The 15085-nt window shown below is 35.4% G+C and overlaps 1 protein-coding gene across 1 annotated transcript in view; it reads right to left on the bottom strand.

Annotated features, from left to right (window-relative positions):
• Positions 1 to 15085, bottom strand: part of LOC100177914 (dynein heavy chain 8, axonemal) — a 38565-nt gene that overhangs the window by 5833 nt on the left and 17647 nt on the right. Inside the window, exons 49-84 of the mRNA XM_026833655.1 lie at positions 14910 to 15050; positions 14481 to 14611; positions 14322 to 14428; positions 13965 to 14107; positions 13494 to 13628; positions 13179 to 13301; positions 12615 to 12828; positions 12313 to 12422; positions 11860 to 12023; positions 11307 to 11502; positions 11030 to 11152; positions 10838 to 10968; positions 10500 to 10653; positions 9898 to 10062; positions 9246 to 9472; positions 9022 to 9140; positions 8743 to 8846; positions 8382 to 8558; positions 8034 to 8201; positions 7735 to 7863; positions 7531 to 7673; positions 7147 to 7292; positions 6679 to 6918; positions 6159 to 6372; positions 5756 to 5849; positions 5401 to 5535; positions 4874 to 5026; positions 4445 to 4619; positions 3932 to 4082; positions 3330 to 3570; positions 3037 to 3221; positions 2444 to 2607; positions 2020 to 2231; positions 1606 to 1749; positions 1226 to 1376; positions 662 to 813 (exon numbers count right to left, since the gene is read on the bottom strand). Coding sequence (XP_026689456.1) covers positions 662 to 813; positions 1226 to 1376; positions 1606 to 1749; positions 2020 to 2231; positions 2444 to 2607; positions 3037 to 3221; positions 3330 to 3570; positions 3932 to 4082; positions 4445 to 4619; positions 4874 to 5026; positions 5401 to 5535; positions 5756 to 5849; positions 6159 to 6372; positions 6679 to 6918; positions 7147 to 7292; positions 7531 to 7673; positions 7735 to 7863; positions 8034 to 8201; positions 8382 to 8558; positions 8743 to 8846; positions 9022 to 9140; positions 9246 to 9472; positions 9898 to 10062; positions 10500 to 10653; positions 10838 to 10968; positions 11030 to 11152; positions 11307 to 11502; positions 11860 to 12023; positions 12313 to 12422; positions 12615 to 12828; positions 13179 to 13301; positions 13494 to 13628; positions 13965 to 14107; positions 14322 to 14428; positions 14481 to 14611; positions 14910 to 15050 — 5661 coding nt within the window. The remainder of the gene's footprint in view (positions 1 to 661; positions 814 to 1225; positions 1377 to 1605; positions 1750 to 2019; positions 2232 to 2443; positions 2608 to 3036; positions 3222 to 3329; positions 3571 to 3931; positions 4083 to 4444; positions 4620 to 4873; positions 5027 to 5400; positions 5536 to 5755; positions 5850 to 6158; positions 6373 to 6678; positions 6919 to 7146; positions 7293 to 7530; positions 7674 to 7734; positions 7864 to 8033; positions 8202 to 8381; positions 8559 to 8742; positions 8847 to 9021; positions 9141 to 9245; positions 9473 to 9897; positions 10063 to 10499; positions 10654 to 10837; positions 10969 to 11029; positions 11153 to 11306; positions 11503 to 11859; positions 12024 to 12312; positions 12423 to 12614; positions 12829 to 13178; positions 13302 to 13493; positions 13629 to 13964; positions 14108 to 14321; positions 14429 to 14480; positions 14612 to 14909; positions 15051 to 15085) is intronic.

Genomic DNA, 15085 nt, shown 5'->3' on the forward strand with positions numbered 1-15085 from the left:
CGGAAGACACGGACTCCCTCGTCTCCCCCGATCCTCCTCCCGCATCTTTAGGTTGGATGTTGAGGATCGTATCAAGGATCGCGGTGGCGGAGTTGGTTTGGTAAGTGATGTCAGCGTTCATGTGAAGTCCGAACACCTCCGGAGTATCAGTGAGAGGAAGAGTATCAATCGCATCCATCACCTGTGATAATTGTGATAATTTAAGTAAATTGGAAGGTATACTCAGCAGATCTGAACTTTTTTAATTCTTTGTTTATACTTAAAAAACATTTAATAGTTGTTTATTTCTAAAAAACTGTTCAAATCTTTCTTTATTCCTAAAAAAAACATCAAAAATCTTTCTTTATTCCTAAAAAAACTATTCAAATTTTTTATTATTCTTAAAAAAAACATCAAAAATCTTTGTATATTCTTCAAAGAATATGGGACTTGAGTTTCAGACCAGAGTTGGCCCATTACTTTAATACTCAGATTGCTACCACCTATTTGTGACCACTGGGTTAGGGTAATTTTTGCCAACTGCTTTGCTTAACCGTACCTGGTATCCTTTGGTGATGATGTAAGCACCAATCACCAAGCACCAGTGGGAGACAAACTTTTATGTAAAAAAGCTATTACAGCATGAGTTACAATTTAAGTTTTTTTGGTTACATCGAATTACCTCCTTTGTTGTTTTAAACTGCGGGATGATGTACCCGGTGTAGAAGCAGAACGAATCATTGAACATTTGTTCATGGAACCAAACTGCAGCGAAAGTATTGAGTAGATGTTTGTCATAATCATCCGTAACTCGTCCACCATATTGTACTTCACCTGTGAGAGGGTTTCGGGAGAATTTGTGACTTTTTTGTGACTTTGGGCTTTGATATTGAATGACACTCATTGCTCAATCATAGGTGATTGAGCAATGACAGTTGCTATTACATATGTGGCTGTTTTAACATTGAATAAGTAAACACAAGCCTATAATGGTAGTAGTGTCCGACCCAGTAATCTTTGCTTACTGTGTGAGTGCTACAACACTAAGCTACAACAGTGAATATTTTATATATTGAATAAAATTAGGTTTTCAACTAAACACAATCCACATATAATGCAAAGAAATTTGATTTCTAACCACATTAATATACACAAGAAAAATTTGCTCTAATTTTATTACCCAAGCAAATTATATGCATTATATTTTCTATACAACTGTGCAAATCAATATAGAAATCTCACCCACCAATCATATATCGTACAGTGCTCCATTGAATACCACGCTTTGGATCAAGATCATCCAGATGGTTTTGAAGGAATTGCACGGTAGCGTAATGGTCTGATGTGTTGAACTCATACGGGATGTTCCAACCAAGGGGTCCAAACTTACGTCTCTCCTATAATGGAAACATATGTTGCGAAAATGGTAGCGCATATGTATTTTGGAAATTACTGTCATATTTTGAAACCAATAGCTAAAGCAATAGGATTACAAAAACTCAATTGTCACCAATGGGTTCTTTATTTTCATCCAAAACAGGAATAAAAATAAATTATCAACATTAAACTATTGCTCTGTTTGTAAACATGAGGGTTTAACAAGACAGTTTCAATACACCCACTAACCTGTACAGCAGTATGCATGAAGCCAATGGCATACAACAGAGGTTTCCACTGTGGTAGGTTGTTTACATCAAGCTGATCTTGAGAAATTCCAGCAAATGTTCGAGTAAGTCCGGCTTTAACTCCTTGAGGAGGTTCGTTGGTAAACTAGTGGATGGTAAAATACCTTTGTTGTAAAATGTTAAGTATCTAAATAAAAAAAAATTATGAATTTATACGGAAAAAAATCAAAATTTATACAGAAAACTGTGTGTGGAATAGCTATCCCGTAAGCAGGCACATGATAAGTGAAACAAACGCCAGTGTTATAACGATCGCAATTTTTCCGCAACATTTTTACACCAGTGACCAAATGCACGACTTAAGAACATATTTTAAACAGGGTAGTAAATGATAAGTGAACATTAGAAACCTTACTTTAATACTGGACTGCAGCAAAGTGATGGGGAACTTGGGATGTTCTTCTGCTGTTATCCATGTTCGGAACGCTGGGTTCACATTCTCAGCTGTTTGCACGGTTTCTAACAATTCATCCATGAAATCAAGTCCAAGATGACAGTTTTGTAGGAGGACCCATCCTCCAATCTGCATCAGTGTGCTCACTAAACGACGAGCATGGACTTCCTGGCCTGTAGAAGAACTTGTATTTTATTCTATACTATGTGGGTGAGGTTCTACAGTGCGGTTGTCACTGAGATTTATATGAAAGTTGGCCAATTACCCAGACAATCAACAAAGTGCTGCAACAAATTTTATTTAGCGTTAGGTGCTACAAAATGTGACACATCATGGAATATTATAAATAGCAAAATTAATATTATAAAATTAATAAATAAATCACCTTGCCCCATTGAAATAGCACGGCAGTCGATTCCCTTCTTCTTAGCAAGAGTTGATATTTGATCGGTTGGATCCGACCCTTGTGAGAGAAGACAAATAAGAGGAACACGGATCGTGCTCTCCTGGTGAGTGTCCTCCAAGTTAAGGATGACTGCCTCCGAGAATCTGAAGATGACATAAATGATTGTCTATGTTTTCTTGCTTTTCTGGACATCATTAATTTACAAGTGATGATAAAAATAATATTACCTATAACGCGCATGAACACTTTTAGTAAAAAAACATAGCTGTATACAGAAAAGAAAACATAGCAGTATTTTTATCTAAAAATATTTATAGTAAATAACATAAGCTTTGCATATTACTAAAATAACCTTAGCTTTGCATGGTATATGATACAGAGTATAAACCTACCTATTAATGGCCAAATCTGTCATAAATTCTAGGTCCACAAGGCCCTCATCCATACCAAATAGAAATTAACCCACATAAATAAACATTAGTTTAGAAATAAATGTAGAATCGTAATATTTTAGCTTTGCATACCACTGAAATAACACTTTTTATAAAATAGAATACACAGAATAAACCCACCGTGCTCCGAGTGAATCTGAGATGTACTTCCTCGCTTGTGGCATGATCCGATCCGGACACCATGATCTGATGAGGAGCAACTTCCTGAATGTATCAAGTGATGCGCTGTATCCATCTGGAATGACTTCTTCCTCAGGAGCTTCGGAGTCAAACCACATCTTCCATTGCTTCTCATTACGTGAGATCTTATCAGGGAATAAAACAAAAATTGATCATCATGAAAATGTTTTTCTTGGAGAAATGGAGAAAATATTTTCAAAAGTATTTTTTACAGTTTTTTTTCTTCAAGATACCTGGTTTAAAATTTCCCTGAATTCTGGTAGTTTTTGCAGCTGTACAAGGTTAAGCCATGTGATATCAAGGATCCACTTGCAAGGTTTAGGAACAACAGACTTAAGGTCCAGGGCTGCTCCTCCTTTGATGAAGGATTGGAATTCACTTTGTCGGATGCAACCTTTCCTCAGGTCAATCTTAAGAGCCATGAGGAGGGTGAAGAGAAGTTTGTGTGTCTCATATAACCCACGGCAAGTGTATCTGTTGAGTAGGTTGTATATAGGAAATACAGAATTTTTAAATTTAAAAAACATTTGAAGTTAGATAAAAATAATAACTTTACTTTCTTTGTTGGTCCTATAAGACCAGATGTAACTCATTACCCCAACACCCAGAGTGCTACCCGCAATTAGTGACTACTGAGTTGGTGCAATGTCTGTTGTTGCTTAAGGAGACAAATTCAGTATGGGTATCAGTCGTATCATTTACACACAAAAAAATTTAAATTTTAACCCCTAATATTATAAAACATTTTACAACAAAAGTTTTTTAAAAACTTTAACACATACTTTTAGCCAACAAAACTATATTTTAAAGTAACTAGGGTGTTTTTTAATGTCACCTGAACGCTGTGTAAGTTAGAAACTCAATAATGTTGTTGATTCTCTTTGAAGTGATGGGAGATTTAGTTGATTTTGCCATTGATTCATCAAATAATCCAAGAAATTGTAGAAGTGAGGTTTGGTACATCACGTTTACCATTGACATCTCAACTGTGGGGTTGGTTTTGATTAATGATAAGTATTGAAAATATCAACTTTGTATTGCTTACAAAGTAAAAGTAAGGTGTAAGATTAGTTGAGCGAATAGCTGGAAGGATATTTAAGTATATAATACAGTTACAGCTCTTTGAAGAAATCAAAAAAACACAAATTTTTCGTTAAAATCTACTCCAAACATCATAGGTTTGAAACTTCTGCCTTTGGTTTATTATAGACAACTCATCTATTCTACATGGGTGAGTTTCTACACCATGGCACACAATGGGACCTGAAATTTTATGGCAGAGTTGACCCATTAATCCAACATCCGATGTACCATGACCAAACTACACAAGGCCTAACTTTTAAATTACCGATCAAGAAATAGACGATGGATCCTCGAATGGCCACGGGACGAAACTCCTCACGAGCCGTGTTGATCTTCACTTCTGTATCGGCAGCAATCGATAATTTCTCGCTTACTTCCAATGCCATTTCCTTGGTGGTGGCTAACATCTCAATCAATGATTCATCATCAACTAAGGACCCCTGGGTAATGTAATGTGCGTTGAGTTGGGTTGTGAGGGCACGGTTTTATTTAAATATTACTAAATATCTGGTAATTTATAAACACGTAAATTAATATATGGTTACTTACTGTAACTTCTAAAAATTGGTAGTTTTTACTGATTTGCCATATAGTAGGTTGGGGTAAGATGGGACATGTCTTCATTTTCTCTTTTCTTGTCATATTTGTTGGTAAATTAAGAATGTTGTTGGAGTTATATACCCGTTCCACATACCTTTGTACTTGTGAGTTTATACAACAAATTATCTTCAAGTTCTTTCATCTTCCTCTTATATCGAGTGACTTCCTCCATCAGTTTCACTTTCTCTGCCTCCAGCTCATTCTTCTCAGTAAGGATTACTCTTCCAAGCAACTGGTCCTCCAATCCCTAAGATAAACATCCATATCACAAACTCTTCAGAGCAAGAGGAAAAACCTTTATTTGTGCACTTTGCACACAAATGTTTAAACTAGGTTATATATGATGGTCTTTTTAAAAAAGAGATAAAGTTACATAATAATAACCAATCAGTCATGCGTATCATTAATATGGAAGAGATATAAAATGAAAAAGGTCCTGAGCCCTTAGTATAATAAGTAAGATCAAGTATTAGTAATAATACTACAATGTTGAATATATAAAAACACTTTTCGGTTTTTATTCTATATAGGTGGGGTCCTATGACGATGAGTTTAGGGCAGAGTTGGCTCAACACTCACTAGCATAGTTATATACAATACAATTATATAATGTTTACAAACCTGCATTGTAACAGTGAAGTCAATGATGGATGTTTTGGCGCTAACCTCTGGTGTGTATGCAGGGTTGGGTAGTTTAGTTGTGATGTAAAGTTGGAATCCATTCATCACGTCAACTTCTTTATCTCCAACTTTAACCTGTGGTCATGGGACGTATGATTGTGTTGTATAATCCGGTGCAGTAGAACATTGGATAGGGCCAGATTATGGGTACAAGGCTTGATGCTGCTATGTTTTTGGGGTATGAAACAAAACACCAGTGTTATAACAACTTCCGTTGGCCTGCCGTGAGTTGATAATTAGGCTAGGGACTAAAGTTAACATATATTATATATATCTAATTAAGTGTTTATTTAACCTTATACGTGCTGCCAGCTTTGATGAAATTTTTCTCCAACACATTATCAAGAGCTGGGTCAAGTTCTTCACCAATGTCTTCAATAAGAAGTGGTCTAAATGAACAAAGTATATTTATCTAACCTGTTTAATGTATTTATCACAGCCAAAGAAGTTACAACTTGTAAATAAAGAATACCGGGTTTAAAGCTTAATTTTGCCACCAAAAGCATATTACAAGAGAAGCAATAATATATGATAACCGTAGCAAGTGGTGCAGCCAGGTGTGGAACCACCATTTTAAAATTAAAATTTAAAAAAAAATAATAATTAATTTCCCCTTCATTTTTTTAGCAGAGCCACTGATCGTGGTACTAGTTTTTAATGTGTCACTGTACAAGCTGAATAAAAATTTTCCCACTCACCTTCCTTGTGATAACGCATCCTCAAGGTGGGTGCGGAAATATTTATGGTTGAGTGTTGTAACAATCAGGTGATTATCTTTCTCTCTGTTACGAATCCATGTCTTCCCCTGACCTTGAGGATCAATAAGAAGAGGATAACGTGTCGCCTTCGTTACTATGATCCCGTTTTGTATGGAAAGATCATCACCAGGTAAACCTTGTAAGTTCCATTCACCTATATAAGGAATCAATGATGTTGCAAGCTATAATGTTTTGTAATGTTAAATATAGATATGAAACAATAGGGCCAATATAGATATACAGAGGTTTAAACCTTTGTTTACTATTTTTGAATTACTTCTATGATTAATTGTCATAGAAGAGTTAATGTATTAAAATATTCAAAGGTAGGGACTAATTTTGTAGTGTCCTATGAGACATTAACATGTTTAGATACTAACCTTCAGTCAATACCACAACTTATACTTCAGTAGTCGTTATTTCAAGAATCAAATCATAAAGTTAAATCAGTGATAATTACCGATAGTTGGAGCATCGATGAGCATGGCTATTAAGTTGAGGTCGGACACAAACGGAATTTTCCGTTCACTAAGCTCTTTCTCCCATGTCTCTTTAATCATGTAGTTACGGAATTCTTGGTTGAAAGGGCCGCAGTATGAAAGGAATCCAGTAGCAAGCAACACATTACCAACCAACTCGAGGATCTCAGCTTTAAACTTTTGACTTTGTTCAGTCCAACGCACTTTTTCTCCGCCAAGCCCTGTCATGTTTAACCATTCAAACACTAGTAGCCTTATTTTACAGAAAGTTTGAAACACCTTAATTATTTAAATAATAATTTGTATTCGATGTTTATTCCCTATAGGTTATGAAAGCAACAATATTTTGAGTTTAAGAATACTTATCTTTAATGAGCTACCATATTTCAGGTCAAAAATAGGAGAAAACTAACATACCACTGATTTAAAGTAAGTGACTTTATTCTCACCTTCAATTAGTTGAGTGGCTGCTGTCATCTTCCTCCTACATGACTCAGCATCATCCAAGAGATCTTGTTTCTCTTTCATCGCTGCATCAAACTTAGCTTGCACCTCATCTAGCTCTTTCTGTTTCTCATCTAACTGAGCTTGGGCCCTGAACATTAAATATATGTAGCTTCTATGCACTGCATATCTTTCTACATATCATGGGATGGCCAAAAACTTATGGACTCTTATGCGATGACTCTTTGTATTTCTGTCGTTTACAAAACACACAATTATCTTTGGTAAAATTGGCCACCCATTCTACACTATCACTGCACTTATAATCTCATCTAACATACTGACTGACTTCATATTTCTTAATATTTCTAATATATCATAAAACTGACTGGGCAAGATCTGCAAGAGCAATGGCAAGTTTTGCTTCCGATTTCGCAAGATTTGCTTTTAGCGGCAAAACTTCTTTGTTGATTCCATAGAAAGATACCATGGCTTTGGTCCATGACAACAACCCTGCTACATTACCACAGACCTAAGGAAAGTCAGAGTTAGTTGAAATCATGTTGTGTGCTGAGAGATTTATTTAAAGAAACCTTTTTAGCGTTTTCAAAAGTATAATCTTCCGCTTCAAAATAGGGTGCAAGTAATTCCACTGTTTCTTCATTGATCGAATCTTTGTCAAAGTTTTTCAGTGAACCCATGAAACCACTTTGTGACATGAGCTAAAAACATAATGTTCAGAAAGTTACATGCTTACACATAGACGTCACAGCAAGACAAATATAAAATTTGGTAAATCTCAAACTTCAGCAAAACTTTAAGGAATATGAAGATAATATCAAAAGTTAAAATTTTTATATTACTAAACATTCATAAAAACTTTGTAAAATACCTTGAGTGCTTCACCCCAAGATGGCTTGACTGTTGGCCTCTCCGGATCCTGTTGTACTTTATCAATGCCCCTCATAAATAAGATGAGTGCAGCATCCATGATCCTCATGATCAGATGAGGAGGTTTAGCAAGCTTTCTTACTGTAGCTATGTCAGCAGCTTTGATTGTCTGTATAATGGTAATGGTTTATTACAAGCATCTACATAAGGTGAAACCAAATTTAAGACATTGCTAGCATAGAAAATATGTTACACAACAAATGTTAGGCAAAATTTATTCCCTTTTCTATGTTTTTTTAATTGAACATGTGTGAAAAGGTGTGTGAAGTTAAGTTTATGTTAGACTTACGTTTAAAGCATCTTCTGCTGCTTTCAAAGCAGGTTCTGCAGCTTCAAGTTTTGACTCTGCTGATACCTTCTCAACAGCGATACTGTCCACAATGATCTGAGCCTTTTCTTTCACTTTCAACACAGCGTTCTTAACTTTCTCAGCAGCTGTGGCAGATACTGTCACTTCTTTCAATACCTGCATACGAAAAGTAGAGACAAAAATTACTGTAGTTAAAACCACACAAAGTAATTTTGAAATTTAACATCTTTCAAATTCTGTGTATAAATAAAGTAGACAAAACCATATACGTTAATTGAGTTTAAAACTTTAAATTACACTAAGCAATCTGACACCACTGTTTTGATAAATAGATACTGACCTGATCAGCTTTAACAGAAGCAACAGCCAAGTCTTTCTCCTTCACCACAAGTTCTTTGGAAAGTTGAGCAACTGACTCTCCAGCTTCAAGCAGTTTATCCAAACCTGATGCAAAGCTAAGTTATTTAAGTAGCTATCTGAAACATAGACACCTAACATGGGTATGTAAATGCATGCTCATGGAATAGGTTATGATATGTCAACAGGAAATAATAAGGAATATGAAGTGACCTGGTTTTCCAAAAAATAAGTGATTATGATATGACATGTAAGTTATAACCTGTGTTCATTCTACTTGATAAATCATCCAGCAATGTATGGTTTTCTTTGTAGATTCCTTTGTATCCATCAAGAAAGGATAAATAGGACTTCGGGGTGACATGAGTTGTACGGCGATATCTAGATGGAGATCCTAAATACTTTTTACAGCATGAGCTTAAATTTGGTAAAAGTCATATTTTACATTACGAAAACATAGGTTGTGTTGCATAACATCATACTTACCTGTCAAAATACTCCACACAAGTTTCAGCCACTTTATCATGGAACACCCCCATGGTTTGTATGAGTTGTCTCTTCACCTCAGCCTCACATACAACATCAACCTTGGAAAGGAAATGGTTGGACACGGCAACAAGAGCATCACGTGGCCATCTGGTAAACCAATCCATTGTACAACCACTGAAAAGACCAGGGAATTGGAGAGCTCGGTTTCGGAACTTTTCTCCAATCTATAAAGAAGGATAGTTATGTAAATTTTCAAGTATAATATTCCGTTGGTCATTATATTGTGTATGGGTGAGGTCCTCAGTGTGGCAAGCTATAGAACCTGGAATTTGGGTAAAGGTTTGTTCATCAACCTCAAACACCTAGATAGCTACGCAAGACCTTAATTTTACATAATGCAATACATACTTTTGGTAAATAAAATAAATTCAATTGCAATCAACTTTCCCTGGTGTCTCCGAGTAATGCAGACAAAAAGTTACAATAAAGTTTACGTTCTTTAACAGAACAGCAATTTCAAGTAAAATTGTTTCAAAACTTTTCTATAGTATCCATCCAACTGTTTTTGCTAGTATATCGGTATAAGTATTCAGTAAATAAAAAATGTACTTAATAACGTAATGCAAAAATGTTAACAAAATGAACTTACTGGTGAGAAACAGAGCACGATATGCAGGTTGTCCCTCGACCGTGATATAAAATATTCGTACAAGTTTTCCTGGGTTGGAGGGCGACGGGGAAATTCTCGTTTCATGACCGAGATTAACCCTTGAGTTATTTCATCAATTTCATCACGAGCAAATAAACCAGATACCTGTGTGTTGGGTAAAGTTAATACTTTGGGTGTAAATGCTGCTGAGCTGCTTTCAGGGTTGGGCTTGTTGAAAACAAAGATTTTTTACAAATTTGACTTGTTTTAGGGCAATGGAAATGTGTTTTATAGACGTATTTTGGGGGAATAGAAATATGTTTTATAATTTTAGAGGTGATTTTTAACAAACTTACATTCAGCATATAGCTAAAACTATATGTCTATGGAAATAAAAATGGCTTTAGTACAAATATGTTGGATACTTTGTTACTCTACTACCAGACATAATGTAAATAAAGTTTTAGGATTTCATTTTATATAAAAAAATAGCGTCTTTTTGACATTTCATCGGCCATTGGCAATATTTTATCAAGAGAAATATGTTGGAAGTTTACGTCACAGTATGCATATCTTTTAAATTAATTATGAGATTAGCTGACCTCTCCAGAGGATAAGATGTTGTTCAAATATTCAAGGAAACCTTCTTCCTTGATATCGTTATCAGTGAATATGAATGAAACACCTTTCCCATCCCCTCCTGCTGTTCTGTATAGAACTTTTAAATCATCCATCAGATTCTGTGCATTGTATGTCCTAAAAAAACGTTAAATGTGCCATTTAAAGCCATCAATTTTGGTGGAAAACTTTAATAATTAACTGTAAAAGTACAAAGAAAAATTAAAAAATTAGGCAAAATGTAACAAATTTGTTTCTCTTTTTTAAAATGAAAGCATGTATTTAATACCTATGTTATACCAATAGTAAATACTTCACACACCTGGTTAGAGTGATTTGGAAAGGTTTATATCCAGCAATGAAAGAAGCAAGTTTGGTTAAACTTTGTTTCCCTGACCCTCCAACACCAACTAACAACGCACTTCCACGTGGAGTGCGGATTATACGGGATATCTATGGCAAATACACGTTATTTTTATGTTTATAAATTAAGCTATGGTTGTAATGTATTTACCTTTACAAGATGAGTCATGGCATCTTTAAAGAACACAAGGTCCATGCTTGCACCTCGAACTGATTCATTGTATTGAGCCATGTATGCAAGCAGCTTTTCGGATAATGCTTCCAATGTTGGTACCTAAGTCAACAAGCAACTTTTATGATGTAACCTTACAACGTTTAACCAAACAGTAAACTTTTGGAAACTTTATCAATTTTCTTGAATGTTTTTTATAATTAATTTTTTTTTTTTAATTTTAAACAAAATTGTTAACTCAAAATTTCTTTCCTACTTGTTCATAAATCTTTGGAGCATCAAGATCTGCATCATCCCCCTCTTCCCCTGTTGGTTCAGGAGCATCACGGAGGAAATCAACAAAGTAAGGTTCGGTCCCTATAGCTGATGCTGCCAACCCTTCATCAACTTCTTCCTTCATCACACGGATCAACGAGGATTCAAACCACAGTTTGTCATCTTTGTTGGTGAACCTGGAGTTTATAACAACAACTGATAGGTATGTTTTTCTGACTATGGGCCGATATGTGACATTTATACTATAAAGTTACTGGTATCACTGTTTTTTTAAATTTTTGTAAAAGTAAGTACAATCATTATTTTTTGAATTCTTTTTTTAAATTATCAAGTCTAAAAAAATTAATTTTTTTTACAATGGACCGATATCAGATATGTGCTTTTTTTACTAAAAAGTTACTGGTATCACTTCTTTTTTTCCTGAAAGAATTTATTATCATCGTTTTTTTGCAATTAAATGTAACAAAATCGATCAAAAAAGTTATTTTTTTAAAAAGCTTAAAAATACAGAAAAACTGTATTTTTTTACTCACCGGTCAGCAATGACTCTTGTGCATTCATGTTTAAACAAACTGATAATATCAGATTTCTCTTGGCACTCTTCCGTTTTAACGGTGAGCATCCCTTGCCAGATCCTCGATAAATCCCGGAGGTTGAAGATGTAGTGGAACTTTGCTGGAGTCGGGAGCATTTTAACCTGAAGAGGGAAGATTAGAAGATGAATGAATAAATGTAACTTGCTCAATTATCATGTGGCTGGAAAACGATAGTCGTTATAACACTAATGTTCTGTTTCATACACCTCGTGCCATCTTACGAGTTACCAAGTTTATAACTTTATGTTTTTTTTGTATGGCTATAAACTTTGACAACCCAATAGTGACCATTAGGTTGGAACAATTGCGGTTAAGTGTCTTGAACAGATAACCTAAGGGTTAGAGGCAGGCACGCTAATCACTGTGCTAGAGATGTTGATGTTAACTAACCTTTGTCCACTGCCATAGGGTCCTTGTAGCTGGTACAAGCTTAGCAATAATATCCACAATGTCAGGGTTGAATCCACGCTCAACACAGAAGTATCCAAGTCCAATTATACCTGAATAACGTATGGACGGTATTTTATTAGCACAGAATAATAAGCTCTTTAGAAGTTGTTGTACTATAAGTTTTTATTACATAAAGTAGCTCCTAAAAGACTATGGCAGAATTCAATCACTTTTGACTCACTGAATATTCTCATGTGTGTCACTTTGGTATACATGGTATGTAATATAAGTTGAGCATTTACCAAATATTTTATCAATAGATGCATTAGAAGGTAATGTGCAGTTGAATACATTGAAAGCACGTTTGAGACGTTGAGGAATATCATTCCTTCCCCCACCAGGGTGGATCATGGCCGCAATAAACTGCATGTCTACTATGTTCGTGAAATCACCAGGTTTTTCAAGGGAGTACATCCCATGCATCTCCATCATTTGACGAACAATCTCATTTGTGATCTATAACAAGTATTGAGCAGTATATAAATTATTATGAAGATATTTTATTCTATGTGGGTGAGGTTCTGCAGCGAGGCACGCCGTGGAAAGTAAGATTTAGGGCAAAGTTGGTTTATTAACCTGACACTTAGAGTGCTACAATCCATTAATTAGCTGGGAGTAATATTCGTTTAGCGTCTAGCCCAAGGACATAAGGCAAACAGTATCTGTATCGTGAACCCGACAGCTTTCAGTTAGGATGCAAGCACCTAAATACCAAGCCACAACACCAGACCAATATGAAAAGGTATCTAAACTATTCTATATCTCAAAGCAAATGCTTGGAGAGAATAAAGTGAGTTAGATCCTACCTGGTCACCCCATTCATTAATAACAGGCATGTTGACATCATCAATAAACACTGTCATCTTTCTACCAGCAGGAGGTCCGTATGTGCTTCCCATACGTTTGTCAACATAACTCTCAATGGTTAACTGCAATAAAGAATGATGTCAGTACCTAAAGCATAAATTAAAAAAAAAACATTTAAAAAGGGGGCATACCAATAAAAAATAAAAAATTGTGTATTGATAGAAATGCTCAAACGTGGCCTAAAGATGCCACCAAAGTTTCAGACAACTAACAGCTTGTGAAAAAATGTCAAAAGCATCGTTATGTTGATTCACCTGAAACATGTTTGGTTCAGTAGCAGAGCTGAAGTTGAATGACTTTGCCATCATAACCTCTGGATCAAAACCAAGCATATAACCTTGGATGAGGACAGTTTTACCTGTTCCTTGTTCACCAGTTAATAACACAGCCTGTAATCACAATATATTCAAAGATTTTGTTTAAAACCTAAATTCTTTTAACGGTTGGGAACGTTTTTAAATTTTAAAATAAAGACAATATTAATAATATCTATATTAATAGATATATATATATGGTATATAGAATTTGAACAGTTGAATAAGCATGACTTAATGTAAAAGAATATGCCAACACTTTTATTGGCAATAGCAGACAAATAAAGTTGCCGAGGGAAAATGAATGAATGAATATAAATTGAAATGTACATAAAAAACAATCAATATCCTTATTTTTTAATTTTTATCCCATGTTAATTTAGGATAATATATACAGTTGATGCCACAGACCTTGTTCTGTTTTGAAATCACATCAATAAGGAACTTAGTCCGTATGTTATCAACATTTGGAACAAGGATAGATGAATATTCAGGAATGGAATCGTTTGGGTAAATATATTCAACCACTCGCTGTGACCAATGTTCCCATGCACCTGTGAAATATAATACAATAATAAACTTCTGTTTATGTTGTACAAATCTTTTTGTAAACTTGTAATGTAATATTAAAATAAAATGTTTCCAGGTTAGGTCATAAGTTTTCCATATAGTTTTTATTGCTGGGTAAGGTAGACAGTTGGACCCCATTTTTTACATAAAGAACAATGGGTAGACATATATTACTCGTTCTTGTCCTATATAACTTACCATTTGCATCAGGTACAAACTCAAAGATGGTGTGTCCACTTCCTGATTCAATTGACGGAAGATCAAGTTTGCTCTCGTGCTCCATGAGGAAGCCCTCCATCCTTGCTCTGTGTGGATCAAGTTTAAATCTCATCCCTGCATCCGGGTTACTATGCTTACCTGTCCGCTAGCTCGAGGGTTGCTCCCACACTCCACATGAGGCAGAAGATGAAGAGACGCTCGATATGAAACTGTGGGAGGATGCCAACCTCTTCCTTGCTGGGGATTAAACCTTCCAGAACATTCAATGCCTGAAGAAAATGTATTGAAACAAAATAACTAAACTTTTAGATCTTCAGTATGAGAGTACAATGGTTAGGGTGCGTGTAACTGGGCCCGAATATCCGGGTTTTAGGAACGCCGCCGCCACAATTGTGAGCGTATGTGTCCTTGGGCAAGACAGTTAACGGCAATTGCTTCAACCCACACACCTGACTCCAGCCATGTAAAGAATATTAAGTTATCCATTTATACATACTATACCCAAAAATAATTAAGCAGAATCTTAAAAGTCGTATGAAATCCTTCACCGAATGCATAAGCTATTACCTGAACGATGTAGTTGCATTCAAGCAGCTCCATCTTTGGAATTAGGTTTTGCATCGAGAAGGTGTATAGATCTTCAAATACTGAGTGGAACAGTGTCCTGATGTGGTCAGCTTCTTGTGCTGGTCGTTTCAACAGCCAACCCTGGCATGAAGAACTTGTGTTAGATATTGTATTGG

The sequence above is a fragment of the Ciona intestinalis genome, chromosome 3 (assembly GCF_000224145.3).
Source record: "Ciona intestinalis chromosome 3, KH, whole genome shotgun sequence".
Taxonomy (NCBI): Eukaryota; Metazoa; Chordata; class Ascidiacea; order Phlebobranchia; family Cionidae; genus Ciona; species Ciona intestinalis.